At 39.1% G+C, this 16,819-nt stretch overlaps 1 protein-coding gene across 1 annotated transcript in view; it reads right to left on the bottom strand.

The window, feature by feature from the left end:
- brinp2 (bone morphogenetic protein/retinoic acid inducible neural-specific 2) overlaps positions 1-16,819 on the bottom strand; it is a 177,675-nt gene that overhangs the window by 60,659 nt on the left and 100,197 nt on the right. Inside the window, exons 3-4 of the mRNA XM_035635611.2 lie at positions 8,124-8,314; positions 4,436-4,617 (exon numbers count right to left, since the gene is read on the bottom strand). Coding sequence (XP_035491504.2) covers positions 4,436-4,617; positions 8,124-8,314 — 373 coding nt within the window. The remainder of the gene's footprint in view (positions 1-4,435; positions 4,618-8,123; positions 8,315-16,819) is intronic.

The following is a 16,819-nucleotide window of genomic DNA, read 5'->3' on the forward strand; positions in this document are numbered from 1 at the left end:
TCAATCTATCTTTACTGCAGGGTAGTGATTTTGTTGAACAATTTCAATTGGAATTGCAATGGAATTTTGTTTTTAGGTCAGTAAATCATCAGTGAAGAAGAAAGAAAAAAATAAAGGTTTTAAAGAAGCAATGAAAAACTGCCAACCAAATTAGGAATAATAGAATAAAATGTGTGTTTGGGGGTAATATTTTTTCCTCAATAAAGACTGAATATTCTGTCCCCAAAAATTGATTAAAATAGATCACTACCATTATGGAAGCCATTACTATATATTTTTTGGTAAATATATTGACAATTAAATTAATTATTAAAGATAAGTGTTCTGATATGTTGTATTATCAGTTTTATCTCATCATTGACCCGAAAGCCCCATTTCGATGGGCTTGAAATTGCAAGGAGAGTTGGGGAATTTATTTACTGTGCTCCTCTGTAAAATTGCTATTCATTCTGGATGGCACTTTAACCATCGTTAAATGACAGGTTTCGGGCACTGAGCCTGCAGGTGGTGAATTTTGTTTCGAACATCATACTCCTCACCCAGGCATGACACACGCAGTCATGTCATTCTGTGTAGGGTTTTCACCATCTCCAGTGAAAAGAAATTATTTCACAACCTGTCTTTCACATATTCTTTTTTATTAGATATATATTCAAGTTTTTGTTAATATCAAAGTAATCCAGTTGTCTTCATATCCATGGGCTTACTGCAAAAAGGAGCTGCCTGAAGCTGACATTACAACGGCCAATTTGATGAGCTCTTACAGGTTGTTGCTCTACTGATGGCTTTACTTACGTTTTTCCGTTGATGGGAAAACATGCAGCAATGCTAGTGTAATTATTATTCTGGGTTGGAAGTGAATGTTTCCAAACATACATGGTCAGGAGAGGATTAAAATCACTGACCTGGACAGTGAAAAAGTAAAAAACACCCTCCTTTCCCTAGAGGAATACGGTAAATCCTATTTGGATGGGGCTTTAGCCAATACATGAGAGATGTATGGGATATTACAAAGAGTTATATACTTCAGAGAACAAGGTGCCACTATATGAAATTAATGGTTTTTCCCTAATAAATTCAATTTGCCTTCCTTGTCTTCAGTGGGGGATTCATCTTTGGGAGTCCCTCTGTCTCTAGCAGAGCTTAAAGAATCACACAGAACATGATGAAAGCTGCAGGCTCCAGCATTGAATGGCATTTAGCCAAAGGTTTCATTTACTTTGAGGACATCCACTTTTGGATATATTTAATATATCAGTTTAGAAAAGGATGGCTGGAAGGAATGCAAATACTGCCTTGATTACTTAAAGGGTAAAGTGCCTTCTAATTTTTTTATTCGATATTGTACTTTATCACTGGTGAATGCAAATGGGAAATTGTTTTCAAAAACCTTATTAAATCATCTGGGAAATTATTTTCCCGACATTAGTTAATCCTGATCAGAGAGGGTTTTTGGGGGGGATAATTGCTGTCCTCTTTGTCACATATCATATTCAAATGAGTGAAATAAATAATTGACAAAAAAATGTAAATAAATGAACTAAACCTTCACGTTTGGTGGGAATTTGTACGTTTATGTATGAACCTATCACTTATAGTCAGATGTTGGTTGAGAAACTGTTTTTTTGTGGCCTTTAAAGCTTATAACATTAAACAGCGAACTGAGAATCCATGTAGAGTTCCACAGAAAATTAAGGATTTTCTCCATTGGCGCACGATACCTCTGTGCCTCTTCCCTGTTTAATGGTATGCCGTTGCATTCCGCTATCCCCATTTTGATGTTACTCTTACTGAAGCTCCTGTCCGCCCACCTCACACACTTCCAGCAGTTCCGTGAGGCAGGCGGACAGGAGGACTCTCTACTCTTTAAAAGAGTTTGGAGAAGTCATTGGCATGTCCTTTGCTGCCGAGTCTGACTAACAGCAACTGACAGCAGCAAGTCGAGGAAAAAGTACGGCGACATAAAAGTTTAATTTTTAACCTTGTGAAAACTTAAAGGGGCAGTAAGCGATTTGGTAGAAAGCTTGTGTCCCTCTTTATAGTCGTTGATGTCTTTACTGCATTGGCTGAGCCCGCGAACACGCATCCTCGGGTTTGTGAGACAGATGGGTTAACCACAAGCGCTGGAGCCAATCCCATTGGGCGAGAGGCGGGGTACACCCTGGACAGGTCGCCAGCCTATCACAGGGCCACATACAGAGAGGGAACAACCATTCACTCTCACATTTACACCTACGGTCAATTTAGAGTCTCCAATGAACCTAACCCCATTCTGCATGTCTTTGGACTGTGGGAGGAAGCCCGAGAACCCGGAAAAAAACCCAGGCATACACGGGGAGAACATGCAAACTCCACACAGAAAGGCCCTGGTTGAACCGGGATTCGAACCCATAGCCTTCTTGCTGTGAGGCGAAGGTGCTAACCACTACACCACCATGCAGCCCAATACATTGGTCATGTATCGTAATTAATTCAAAAATATTAAGCTCTGCCGGCCCTGGTAGAAAAGCAAAAAGTGGTGCATAATGTCAAACTACATAGTAATTAATCAAATTACCACACAAAGTAAAGTCGGGCCATGAAGGGTATGTGGCCACGAGGCAGTTGCCAGCTTCAATCTGTTGGAAACCCAGACTTTGAGAGAGGTTTTCTGCATTTGACATTTAGTTTGAGGGAATTGAATCAAACACAACTTAGCTTCCTGCATATTTCGCTCATGGTGCATAACACAAAATCAAAACGCAGGTTTCGCCACCATTACTTTGCAGCTGAATTTGTACAAATTGCAGTTAACAGAGTGTCACTAGCCAGACTGAATACAGATTAACAGATGTGGGGTGAAAAAAAAAATATCTTAATGCTTATCACTTTCTTACTTATCTGCTATTGTTTACTTATTTGCAGAAGACGGCAGATTTTCAGCAGTTGCTTATTGGCCTCTCCCCACACACACACATACACAACAGTGTTTCCCCTACCATTGAATTTGCCCCCCCCCCCCACCCCATGAAATGTCAAATTGTTTTTTTTCTTCGTATTTTACATATAATGTCAAGCAGAAGTCATATCATGTTACTTTCCTTATACACCTTATTCCTCATTCCTGTATGTAAGATTGCGGATGAAACTTAACGTGATTTGTGAACCCTACCCCCCCATATATATGTTGTGTTTTGCTGTGAAAAAGCTTGTCAATAAACAGAAAAACTCTAGGTTAACTATTTTTCTTTTTAGACTGCAGCAAAGTTTGTCTGCCTGCTGTTTTCATTCAGATTCCCTCTAGTTAAATGTGCAAAAAACTTTTTTTTTAAATTAGGCATTCAACTTCACTTTTATGTTCTCCTAATAATCTCCTAATTGAATTATGCTGTCAGTCGAGGAGGCCTTTGTTTTTTCAAGGCAACGTCTACAAGCAAACAAGTGCTTCAGTGGCTCTTTAAAGTGATTTTTGAAACTGAAATGGTCCGAGAGCCAATCGCACTTTTTGCATTCTATATTCTGTATGCAGAGTGTTAAGCCTTGGCACTTGGAAATGAGCCACCTTTCCAAGTTTACACCTAGCAATGAGTCATTTATATCACATTTTCTATTGAAGTTGAATCATGAAAGCACGGTCCACCAACCCACACGCCTGCTGTCCCGATGTGAGTAATGTGTGTGTGTTTGTATGTATGTGTGTGTTTTGAGTGGGTTTTCCAAAAAAATGCCATTTGCAGTTCATGATTAAAAAGGCCAGTGAGACTGATGGTGAATTTTTGGGTAAAAGACAGCTCACCACTTCAAAGTGAGCTGAGGGTTGAGTGTGCAGGAAAATTAAAGATAGTGACTGGCTTATATGCCATTAAATGTTGTGAAAACTCTCACAAAGCCCGGACACAGAGCTGCTGACATCCAACGGGGTTTGTACAAAATTCATGAGAACTTCCAGATGTGTAAAGCAACTTTCTTACCTACAGCTTAGCACACAAATGGCCTGTTAGCCATGATCTAGATGGAATACAGTATACTGTATAGTACAATATGAATGAATACACTCTCTGGGCTGCAGCGCACTCTTTTAATCCCGTCTGTCATGTCCATGTGCGCTCTCTTTCGTCTTTTGCTTTTGAGCAATGATGCACCTTGAAATGAATCTTTTAAAAAAAGGATTGTTTGTGTGCATAACTTGGGAGCACAGCAATTTTTCAAAGGTGCAGCTCAGAGGAATATATTCCAGAGGGAAAGTTTTAGAGGAGGGTTAATGTTTCCGTGTCTAGCTTGACGGGTGGTTCTGCAGAAATGCAAACACAAGTCTATTGCATATAAACTGTGCGTTTGTGCAATGTACAGTATATTGAAACAGACATTTTCCGGGGCTGCTTGAAAGCAAAATATATACCTGGGTGTATGTACTGTAAGTAGGCATAGTCACTCGCTTTGTGCGTGTGTACAGTACCTTGATTGCAGAGGTGGCGATCTGGAGGTGGTGCAGTCGCCTGAGGGTGCTCTCTCGATCTGTGAAGTAGGAAGCCGCCAACTGATGGAGCAGCTCCAGGGACACCACAGAGCTGTTGCTGTTGCCTTCCGACTTCTTATTGAGCCTCTGCTTGTCCAGGAAGATGGTCAATGATTCCTCTCCTGTGGATCAATAATAAATCTGTTATCCTCCTCAGTTTTTCTTCCACTTTATCTCGTTACATTCATTTCAGTGTACTGAAGATAAAAAAAAAATGGAATCCTGTTGACTAAAGCATTGGATTTTCTTGTTGTCAGAAAGGGAAACTTACTTGAGTCACTTCAGTTATAGTTTTACATAGCGAGACCTGTCTCCACAGCACTGTGTAAGAGGTCTGGCTGCATGCATTAATAATTATGTTATTGGGTGAAAAAGCACTGGCTTTTTTGTCTTTCTTTATGACAATCACAAACATCTTGGTTGGCACTTAGCCCATAATGCAGTGACGGTGCCCTTGAAAAATATACTGTCGGAGGGGGGGGTGTTGTTTCGATGGAACGTTGTCATTAAATTCTTTAATTCCTTGCAGAAGAAAATACCATAAAAAAACAGTAAATTACAAACTAGACGGAGTAATTTGCAAGATTCATCAATTTGCCAAAACCTTCCATTATCATCATGCAGGTTACTCAATCGGAGGATGTTGTTGTTTCCCGTACGGACTGGGATTTTTAAAGGCCGGATGTGGAAGTGGATGGACAATATTGCCTGAAATGGACACCCTATGCAAGGCATATACCCAGATTCAACATCCGTCCAGGCAGACTACTATCATAATAATGATTCGCCATGCCAGAGGAACGGGTGATGTTATCTTTAGACGAACTAAAGAAAGACTGCTTTTTTCATTTGACATTTCTGAGGCGAGCTGTCACAATGGTTTGTCAGCTGTGCAGGAGATAATGTATCATTTTCTTTACCTTCACTCCTTCATCAGACAATTATAGAACCATTAACACCAAAACCTTGTTTAAAATGACAGTAGACTGCATTCTTCTGTTGTGAAAATTTAAAAAACATACACGGATTGAAATGAGCTATATATCATGGTATTATGAAGTGTAGCTTTTACCTAAGTTATTGGTGACATTTCAAACTGTCTTAAAGGGCTGAGCTTGCTTGGCTGTGTGTATGTACTTGGTTTGGATTACATTCAAAGGAGCAATTGAAAGTGGACAAATAGGCATTGGCAAAACACTTTTTAAGCTTGTTGTTGGACATTCCTTTAAATGTAGCGAACACAAACACTAGCTATATCAAGCTATAATGCAATACTTAGCAAATGTCAGCATTTCCACAGTGTCGTATTTACTAAAACATGTTCAAAACACCCAGTGTGTCTTTCCATCTGTTGGTCAGTTTAAACAAGAATCAAGTAAGCAGACCCTAAGCCTAACTTTTGTGTCGGAGTTTGTTTATTGCTTTTGCAAGTATGTAATTTTCGTTAAACTTGGAAGTACTGTGTCCGGTAGCAACCAGGCAATTAACTTGACATTTCGTGACATATATAATGTGATGTAAATTTCATTTAAGTAATAAAGTAATTTCATTGATTGCGCCTCTAGTTTGTGAATGGGTAATTTTAGCCTCATGTTAATCAGATAAAAATGTCGGACTTTGCTGTCCTTAATTAAGACATGCAGTTAATAATGTATACTATAATCATTTATATAATCATTTATATAAGCAATGCAGGGAATTTTAGATCAAACTAAAAGAACAACATTAGCAGGGATTTCAGCAAGGATGTTTAGATTGTCATCCTGTTTACTTTACAGTATAGTGCGCTACTTACCCTTTGCCATTTCAATTGAGTGTCTTTATACTGAGATGGACATTTTCCATTATAGTGCCCTCAAAAATTCTATAACATAGGCTACACTTAGAAAAAAACATTCTATGGCATATATGCAGCTTTCTGCTAGCAAACCCACAAAGTAACGCTGCACTGAATATTATCAGTGTGCAGTGATGACCGAAAATGTTGATGCTTAAGTGTTCAAAGTCTGAATTAACTTTAGACATAGAGTAAACCCTTGTCTGTTTAACAGGGAGTAGTGAGTGATGTTTGACGGCATCACAGAAAAGCTGGGTTGGAGAAGTAAAACGAGCTTCAAGTTAAAGGTGACATATTATGCTCATAATCAGGTTCATACTTTGAAAACCATTTGAAAAGGTTCTAATGTTCTAAAACACCTGGATTTCATTTAGCACCTCCTCCTGATAAACCCCAGTCTGCTCTGATTGGCCAGGTGGTCCAGTCTGTTGTGATTTCTCAACCGATTTCAAAATATGTAGGAAATGTCTCGCCCCTTCCCCAGAAAAGATTCTCAGATTGCAGGCAGGGTTACCCCAAAAGAATCCAACTGTGACATCAGAGTGGGAGAGAGGCCAGGCTGTAGCGTTCAGCCAGCTCACAAAAAAAACGACAGGGTGGTCTTTTTCACAGTTTGTGGGCTGACAGGCTCCACAGATACACACATTGATGAGCACAAACACTGAAAAAGCGATAATTGCATAATATGTCACCATTTACCTCAGAGACAATTTAGAAAAACTAAGCTATGATTATCAACAGATTCTTCTTATTTTTCTGGTGAATGTATTTTATTTTTGAAGTTGACGTTTTTCATTTTAGAGGAAAAAATATACTGAGCAGTTTAATGTAACCGTTGGGGAGGCAAGAACAAGGCTGAGATGAAAACTGTAGAACAAAGGGGGGAAAAAAAGAGCCCTGGGATGTGTGCATTTGCTCAGCCACCTTCTAATCAGTATGCAGACTGGGCTCAGCTCATTTACTTGAGGCTGTTAAATACATATAGAGTCTAACTGTAAGTCTACCAAGGCATTAATCTCGTCTTTGTCTCCCACACTAATACCCCAGTGCAGACACCAGTGATAAGTGGCATGAAGGTACGTGTCTGTTCAAACCTAACACTGAACATAGGAGAGATCGAAGTAGAAGAGAAGATTTATCCTCTTTGAACGGTGAAACCAAATTGGCGGTGTTGTCAATTTCTTGGTGGTCCAGAATCTGACATCACTGATGGGGGCGAAGATATATAGGTAATTCCGGTCTTTAGTCAAATTATAGTCCATTATGTCACTTATATGAAATTATGTATCCCCTTCTATTTAATACATTCACATTATATCATAGGGTTTGACTGGTCTAAGTACCCTTGGTTTGTAAATTTCCCTCAGACTCTTTTGGTTCTACTCATATACAGTATCTGTGCTGCTGCTAAATAACGCTGGCAATTCTGTTTGGTAAGTTCCTTCTCCCCTCTGAGATCTCGCGTAAAAAGAAAGCCAATAAAGAGAGAGACATACTAAGAAATGGGTCAATTGGATCTCTCTCCTGCTTCGTAAGTCCCTTGCTGGCATGCACATAGTTCATCATAGGGAAAAGATGAGAGTAAAATTATGGTATTTTTGAGATTGCTGCTTTCACATATTTCCTAGCATTAGATCCTATATTGAGCAAAGTCCACAACACTTCTCCAACGCATGTTGAAACTCTTCTGAGGCCTGAAATTAGTATAGCTCCTTTATTTTTGGTGTGTCCTGATCCTTCCTTATGTGAGGGGGAAAAAGGGTGAGTGTGTCACCTGCGGTCCTTCCTTACCTCCCAGGGTAGCAGACACTAGGAAGTGGGTCCCATACTTCTTGATGAGGTTTTCGTTGATTTGCTGCAGGGTCGGTCGTCGCCCCAGTAACCGGAGGTTGCGCAGGAACTCTGGCGCTAAGGGCAACGGAGCTTTGTGGAAATCTCTCTTCTCCGTGGCCAGGCTGTTCACCTTCCAGTGGCTGAACTCCCTGAAACAATGAATACATTCAAAGGTTCAACTCTCTTGTAGGAGGAGAGGGTAATATGGTATATAGACACACACGCACACACAGAAAAAGAGGAAAGGGTACCAAAGTGAGCCAGAGTAAAAAAGAGGTTTAACGTGCTAGAAGTGCACCACATTATTGTCAAACTGAATATGACACACACTACCAAAACAAAACAAAAATATTTCAAATTGGCAATTCTTGTCAGGTTTGGTAGCAAAGTCGAGGACAGTTTGATTCATATTTATTTAGCCAAACATCATTTATTTGTCTTCGTGGGCGTCACTGATCGAAACCCTCTGTCCTTGAAATGGGAAATTTAAGTTTGCTCAAACCATCTCCAGAGATGGTTAGTTGCATTTACACTTTTTTGTGATAACTAACAGCTATCCAATGTACAAGGTGATTGAGTGTAAACGGGGTCAGTGTTGACTTTCTTTAGCAGTGGTCTTCTACTTTACTGATGAGGATCAACTTGGACGTGATTTTTTTTCAATTGGCCTCTAAGGCCTTAAACCATCTGGGATTACCAGAATGTCAAAACCACTGACCTCTGTTTGTGTTGTTTGTAAAAAAAAAAGAAAGAAATACAAGTTGAAAAGCTTGTTCCTATGTATCTCAATTATTGGATATATGTTTGTGGATCGTTTTTGTATAATGGTGACATGATTTTTGTTTCAAATATTGAAAAATATTGCCATATTATTATTAAAATGAAACATTCAACTCAGTTCAGGTAAAGAAGCTTTTAAAAGCTACTTTGAACAGGCAAGACTTGCACTGGCAAGCCACAGAGAATAATCATCCGACTCTGCAGTTCCCCTCAGATCTGCACGGCATTTTAAAATCTTTAAGCTGATTTAGTTGTGTTGACAGCTCACAACTTTAATGTTTTGAGTGCAGAAGGCAGCTCCTTTCAGGAAACATCATTTGAGTTGACAGAGACAAAAAAAGGAAAAGAAAAGATGTATGTAGAGTGAATATTTGACAGGTGGCTAGAAGCATGACTCAAAAATGAACGTTAATGTTGCTCTGTGTTCATACATAATTGTTTGCCACCACCAATTGCTATAACAATCATTTATAAGATGACAATACTGTATATGGGTGTTGTGTTCACATATTTTTGTGCCTGATGCATAGATGCAAAAATGCTTCATATCTATGTTGTTGACGATAAGAAAATAATACGAAGACCTTTCCTTTCATGAGTCCCTGTGACCAGGCTGTTCCTGGTCACGAAATATGGGAGCCTTTGGGACTGGGTGACATTTCAATTCCTGCGTTTCCAGTTCACCCTGTTCCTCAGCTGTCCATACAAATGCCAGGCGGTGTACAGCCAAAACCTCATTTCCATTGAGCTGGCCAACCGAAAAAAGTGACACTGAGGGAAACTAGTCTGGGAAAAAATGTAGCCACTCCGAGTGGCTGATAATCACTTCATCACTTCTCTCCTGCACACAGTGGCGCCCCGAGGCGTGAGAAGATTATGCAAATACCAGCAGAAAAGTACAGATCCACCGCATCTGCATAAATTTGCTGCAAAACAAGGGGAGCTGAATATTAGCACATTTTCTCCGAACAAAATACAGGCAGTGTCACAGTTTCCCCTAGAGTACGCCCCCACCCCCTCTCTCTCCCTCTCAAACACACAGAGTGGACTATACACAGAGGGAGATACATGCACTATATCACTGTCTTAGTTTCCTACTGGCTGGTCTTCCTGTGCCTTCTTTTGTTTTGCGGTCAATAGTTTACTATTACACACAATATCACAGAGTAATAAAGCTGTTGACAGCATTGTGCCTATACTGGAATAAATACAAAAGGCCAGTTCCATTAATAATACAAAACGAATATGCAAAGGGTCATTCAGATAGTAGTACATAAAGGCTACAAGGGGCTGTAATTAGATTGGAGTTGCTGCTATGGATATTATTCCTCAATAGAGAGCTCAGATTTGCACAAACCACAAACCATGACAAAGCTTTCCTTAGAGGGAATGGACCCGGGAGCATATGGTCAAACAAGTGCATCATTAGATGGTTCATTCTCACATAATGTGCCAATTAATGTCTGCAGCTATGGCTACAGTCACAGTGCAATTTCTACAAGATACCATTAACTCTGGAGACAGTGTTCTTTCAGGAAAGTAAGGCAACTCATGGGGAAACGGAGACTGAGAGTAGGAACAGAGCGGTAAGCAAAAAAAAAGAAGAAAAAAAAAGACTCGGGGCTGAATTTGGCTCTGCAGGACAAATTAACCCAGAAATATCATAAAGTTGTAGACTAGCATGTTCTTCAGGCTGGGAGAACCATTGGGATGTCTGGTCAGGGACATATGTAGATGTTACTAAGTAAATGCGGAATGTCACTTTCCAAGATGAATGTAAGGTATTTTCTTTTTTCATTGGTGTAAAATACAAGGCAATTTGTATTGTTTCAGGAAACATACTCGCAGTGATTAAAAAGGTAAATCTTGAACATCATCACAGCTGGAAACATGCCGTTAAACTGGATTGGTGGCAATGACAAAATGGGACTTAAAGGGTCAGTAAGTGATTTTGGAGGAAGCGCTCTTTGTTGTCGTTGGGATTTTACTGCTCTGGCTGGGCTGCAAATCTGCGACCTCGGGTCTGGCAGTCCGACATACTAACCCAAAACCCCGGAGTTGCTAGAACGTCTCTCAAGGTGTTGACGAGTGATGTTTACAAACTGTACTGACATTGTTGCGTGGTGCGTTCTGCACCAATTTTTGTTTGTTCAATTTGCAGAGCCAGGGCTGAACTAAAAACCTAGATTTATTGTCGGTGCACACAAAAAAGCGACGGCCAATGGACAATTAGGATATGTTCGCAGATTTTTACAAAATGTGTATTGCTTGAGAATCGCTGCCCCTTTAAAGCTCTTCATCCAAAACATGGATTTTCTTAGCTAAGAGTCATTCTGTAGCAGGTTTGCTTTGGTTCTTAGGGTCAATGTCCTGCTGCATCTGCCAGTTTCACCAGGACATTATCCTGTGAAATGCCTTGATACACATGGAAATTCATCCACTATTCCTTGAAGGCGAGCAGTCCAGGCACATAGTTGTAGATTAGCAGCCCCCAAAACAAGAAGCACAGTGGTCCCACCACTGTGCTTCACCCTTTGGATGATTCAGATTATTCCAAAAGCAAGGGTTCAGTTACATTTTTCTTGGCACTGTTTAATCTATTGAATATGATGACAAAATAATAACTTCACACATGACAGTATGCACATCATTTATTTTAACACTGACAAGTAAGAAATGTCAACACACCTTTAAGTGAACACATATTTGCAATTATGTTCTCTTTTTTTTACATTCACACTGTCATTCTCCTTGTGCTTTGATAGTTCACGAACACAGCATACGCCTGTGCTCTTTGTTCTCGCTGTACGAACGAGTCTCTTCTTTATCCTCAAACCTGGCCTGTTTTCAAGGTGATGACTGCAAACATATGCCTGCCTGGTTTTCAAACTTCCCTCATTCATGTTACCCAGGCTGGACACAATAACGGGAAGAGTATTGTGATCTAACACAATCTGTTACAATGCAACGCAAATGGCTCCGCGAGAACTGCTGTGCTCGTGAAGCCTCGACTGTTCAGACTGTTTGTGAGATAACGTTTGGCGGAGGGTATTTGGCATCGCTACATTGGATTGCATCAAACTGAGAAGGAATTCCAGCGACCTAATGGTCAACATTCTAAATAAAGGGTTAATCCAGCAATGTCATATTGCACCATGATAAATAGATAATAAGGCTTAAAAACAGATTTAAAAACAGAATGGCCAAAAAATTTGAGACTGTCCACCAAAATAACACCCAGATTTGTCAGGTTGTTTTTGAAGGAGCGTATCACGGCGTATGTATTCGGTCGTTTTAAAGATCACAGACCTATGGCGGTAGTTATGTACGCACCTGCTGGAGGTCCATGGTGGACCTGGTTAGTTTGTGTATTTAAATGGATTTGCTTATATTCTGTAAAGTAATATTGCTGATTCTCTGCCATGTCACCCTAACCCTTACCTTTACAAGCTCATTAACCATGCATTGGTAATGCAAATGAAGCCCCACGATGCTCTGAAGCGACAAAAAAAAGTATTAGCTGTGCTAATTTAGGAAACGGTTGATATGGCCGTTTCTATCACGATTTTAGCACATACGACATAGTTCGTTGTATGAATTGGAGGACTGAAAATTGAATTACCGAAACATCATTTTTCAAAAGTGATGCTGCAGGGGTCGGGGTATCTAGGCATTGGATCTGGGCTCTTAAAACCATAGAGCCTAAACTTCCCATAATGCAACTTAACCAGATGACTTAGTAGGCCCTCTAAACTTCCAACTCTCTTTGCCTCCACTCAGGTTTTTAAATAACATCCTATTTACATCCCCACTGCTGTTTATACTTTTCAAAATCACATTAAGCTAATATTGGGAATCACATTGAAATTATTACAGTACAAAATTATTTTCTGACCCCCCAAAAATATGTTTCTTTCAATTTTTGAAAAGGTTTTTCCCTGTTAATGCATTTCAGCATTCATGGGTGACATATCTTTAATTTCACATGATTCAGATAACAGTGTCCATGGTCAACTTGGTTTCTGCAATTCAGATAAAAAAGAACAAAGATAAATGCAATGATTTGATTTAGAATGTATACTAAATCAACAAATCTAAATATGCAAATTAAAATCATTTATTCCTGTTTGATGAGTAATAATCAGAGCCTTGACACAGTCTGACATCTGATGTGCTCTGATCTAGGTTTTTTCTTATAAAGAGACATGCCCTTGTCTTTGTTGATGGAAATCAATGCCCGGAATGATTTCTCTGAGTAAAGTTGCAAAGATGAACTCTCCCACCAGGGATTAGAAAACTGTTTTCACAGTCATAATACTGAACTTCAAATGATCTCTATTATAAGAGCAGTGACCCTTCAACATTCATAAAGGGAAAAAGTGCAGATATTTTCCTTTGCCTCCAATCAAGCATATCTATTAGTTATGTTCACCACTATAAAGTATAATGTTTACTATAATGTTACATTATATACTGTATATGAACAAAATGTGATGCTGGGAAATATGTGAAAACAAAAGTTTTACATTCAGAGAATAGCTGCATTTTTCAAAGCTTATTAAAAAATTCCAAATTGGGTTATAAAGTGAAATAAATAAAACAGACAACAGCACTGACTTGTTTTGTGTCATAGTGGCACCAAAACAAACGAAATAGGACAAACACGCTGTCTATGTCCTTACAAACCTTGAAGCAACCCAATATTTTGATCACTAACACGTAGTTTGTTGATCCTTTAATCAAGAGCAAAGCACTGCACCAAACCATCATATTCACCACCTACTCCATCTGTTCTTGAGAGACTCACATGATTATAGAACCAGTATCATTGACTGTCCTACTCGTCTTCCCGCTTATTAGAGAAATGAGCTCCCCCAAAATCCCGATGTGTTTGCACGTCTGTGGCACTTCCTGACTACTGTGACCAGAAAGGTTTGTGGTCTGTGCAGAAAACGGTCAAATAGATACATCATGAAATTATGCTTAAAATAAGGTCTTACAAATGCAAAAAAATGGCCAAGGTTATTTCAACTACAATGCTTAGAACAAATACAGCTATTCCAGCAGCAGTTACATGACAAATGTCCTAAACCAAAGGTCAATCTCATTTGAAGGCGGCAAAGTATAACAATTAGTCTGCGGCTATCACATGCATCAGTGGGCATTAGTTTGAGCTTAGAATTTAGACCAGCCAGTCACAGGACGGCAGTTAACTTGGGCTGATTTAGACAGATTTTTTTTTGAGCTGCTCCTGCAGTGACTGAGCACAGGGAAAAGAGCCGATGGCAATACGACCTCCCAAAATAAGAAAAGAAGAGCAGTGCATCGTTTACTTTTCTCCTTGCTCTGCTCTCTAAGAGTTAACGGTGAGACGGTTGGCTGACTATTTTGCTAATGATGATAGATGTTGTTAATTAAAAGATTTTAGCACAGCGCTGATTGCTCCCGCAGCCCTTTCACTTGGTTCAGCTGAAGCAGAATTGTTAATTTATTTTTTTTAATTGAAAAAAAGGAAAAAAGAACACGAAAGGGAATCCTGTGTGTGTGTGTGTGTGTGTTTGTGTGTGTGTGTTTGTGTGCGTGCATTGGTTAGGTGGTTTGTTAGATATTGTTCATTATTATTGTGTGAGTTTATGTGAATCCGAAAGTGAAATTAAATCCCACGATATTTGAACAAACACGTTATAAAACTTATTTTCAAAATTTGTTGTGCTCACGATGTTTGTGTATCACTGGTGTTGCTCTTGTTGGTATTCTTGGTGTGTTCTGGGTCATAAATGGTCAAACATAACACAAACTGATGTCAGTAAAATATACGATACTGAATATTCCAACAGTGTTTTTCTTTTTAGCCATAGCAGTGTCCTGGCTCCAGAGGTGATGAGGTGTGTGAGTCTCCTGCTGACTGTGGTTGATTCCCAGATTTTTCTCTTTTAACAGGTTGGGTTTAACATGTGTTGATTTAAATGACAATGTCTGAACAACTACTGGTTGGATTGCCATGAATTGTCGCAGACATTCATGTCCCCTTTCAGGAGGAATTGTAGTATTTTCAGCGAGCCAAATACTTTGTTTTTGACAGAAATAGCGTCAAAATGAATTGTTCATCCACAGTTGCCTTTTCTTATTACTGCCAATGGGCAGATTTCCATAAGCTACACTATCAATGTAAGCATGTTTGCAGAAATTAGCATTTAGCTCAAAGCCTGAAGACAGTTTAACAAAGCTGCTAGCATAGCTGTAGGCTCATTTTACAGTTTTCACTTTTTTATTCATCTTTAAAAATATCTTGGACTTGTTCAAATGGTCGCATTAATAGCACAGAAATTGTCAATGTTACCATGTATCAATCTGATATAATGTCACACCTCCGACAAAAGTTCATACTCAGTTCTCCGTGAGTTATCCAACACAAAAAATCCTTTGTTTTATTTGATATATTTACTGCAAATTTTTAATTAAAGCTCCTTCTGTTTTCACTTCCTAACGTTGGTGTGGATTCTTAACCCAATCTCATTCCTTGCTCACCAAATACCGATGTCTATCAAACCTGGAACCCTTTGACATCTATACGGGCATGTATATTGATTTTCATCTCATGACACTTTTTTTTCATAAAGGTATTCAGCAGGAGGACCTGTCGTCCAGAATACTTTTAACCATAATTAATCATTCAGTCAATAAGTCAATCAATTGGGCATTATTTGGAAAGCCCTTAAAAAAACAAATATAGTACAATAAGTGCTTTACAGAATAAATAATTTCTTCAAGGAATATAACAATAAAACCAATAAAGAAGAATCCCCCTTCCACCCCCACACCATCCATGCATAGAGCAAAACAATAATAACACAAACTGAGGAAACCCTATCATGTAATAGAAAGTCATATAATACTACCAATTTACAGTCTAATATGTATAGGTAAATATAAAAGTGAATAAATAAATAATAATTTAAAAAAAGCAATTTAAAAGCCCAACCGAAACAGGTAGGTCTTGAGTTTGAAGGACATTAAACAATGTCCACATCCTCTGCTGCCTTCAGGTCTTCAGGGAGGCGGACCACAGTAATAAAAAGATACCTCACTGTTGTTTTTTGTTGGGACTTTCTTAATTAAAAGGCCACAACCAGAAGACCTGAGGCTTCTGAAGGGATCTAGGGGTAAAAGCAGGTCTGATAAACAGGAAGGACCAAGACCATTAAGAGCTCTATAAACCAATAAAAGGATTTTAAAAATCAATTCTGAAGCAGACACACAGCCAGAGACTTTAAAAGTTGCTGTCAATTTTTTTTATTATATCACCAACATTTCTCGACAGAAAAACACAGTAGTCTCTTAGATCATTTAATAATGCAATGGGCTTCTGTGGTGGTCACCATCTTTAACCATTTCAGCTTTGTCATGAGAAATGCCGTTTTTCTTTTTGTTCTTTGTTTTAAGCCAAAGGCTCTGACCACTCACACGACCAGATTTAAATATAGATAGATAATATTCACACCTCTTCCATTTAATCTTGGAAAAGTGAATTTTCTGTATATGGACCAGAGGTCAGGAGCAGCAAAAAAAGAAATTACTTCCAACCCGCATTATTCCCTTCAACTTCTCCAGGATGAGGCAGAATGTCAAAGCTCAATGTGTCCAATATTACATCTGAGTCAATGACAAAGCATCTGTATTTGACGACCTGTGACCGGGGTTTGGAATGGGATTGTAAATGAGGCCTAGTGTCAGGGAGAAGGTGAGAGAAAGGCTAAACAGAGAGAACTACAAGTTCAATTTGCAGTATGCACTTTTGCATTGTGAGCCACGGAACACCACAAACCCATTAGTTCCACGTTTTGAGTGATGATGAGAAGTTTGTGGTGCTGAAA

Source organism: Scophthalmus maximus, chromosome 5 (genome assembly GCF_022379125.1).
Source record: "Scophthalmus maximus strain ysfricsl-2021 chromosome 5, ASM2237912v1, whole genome shotgun sequence".
Taxonomy (NCBI): Eukaryota; Metazoa; Chordata; class Actinopteri; order Pleuronectiformes; family Scophthalmidae; genus Scophthalmus; species Scophthalmus maximus.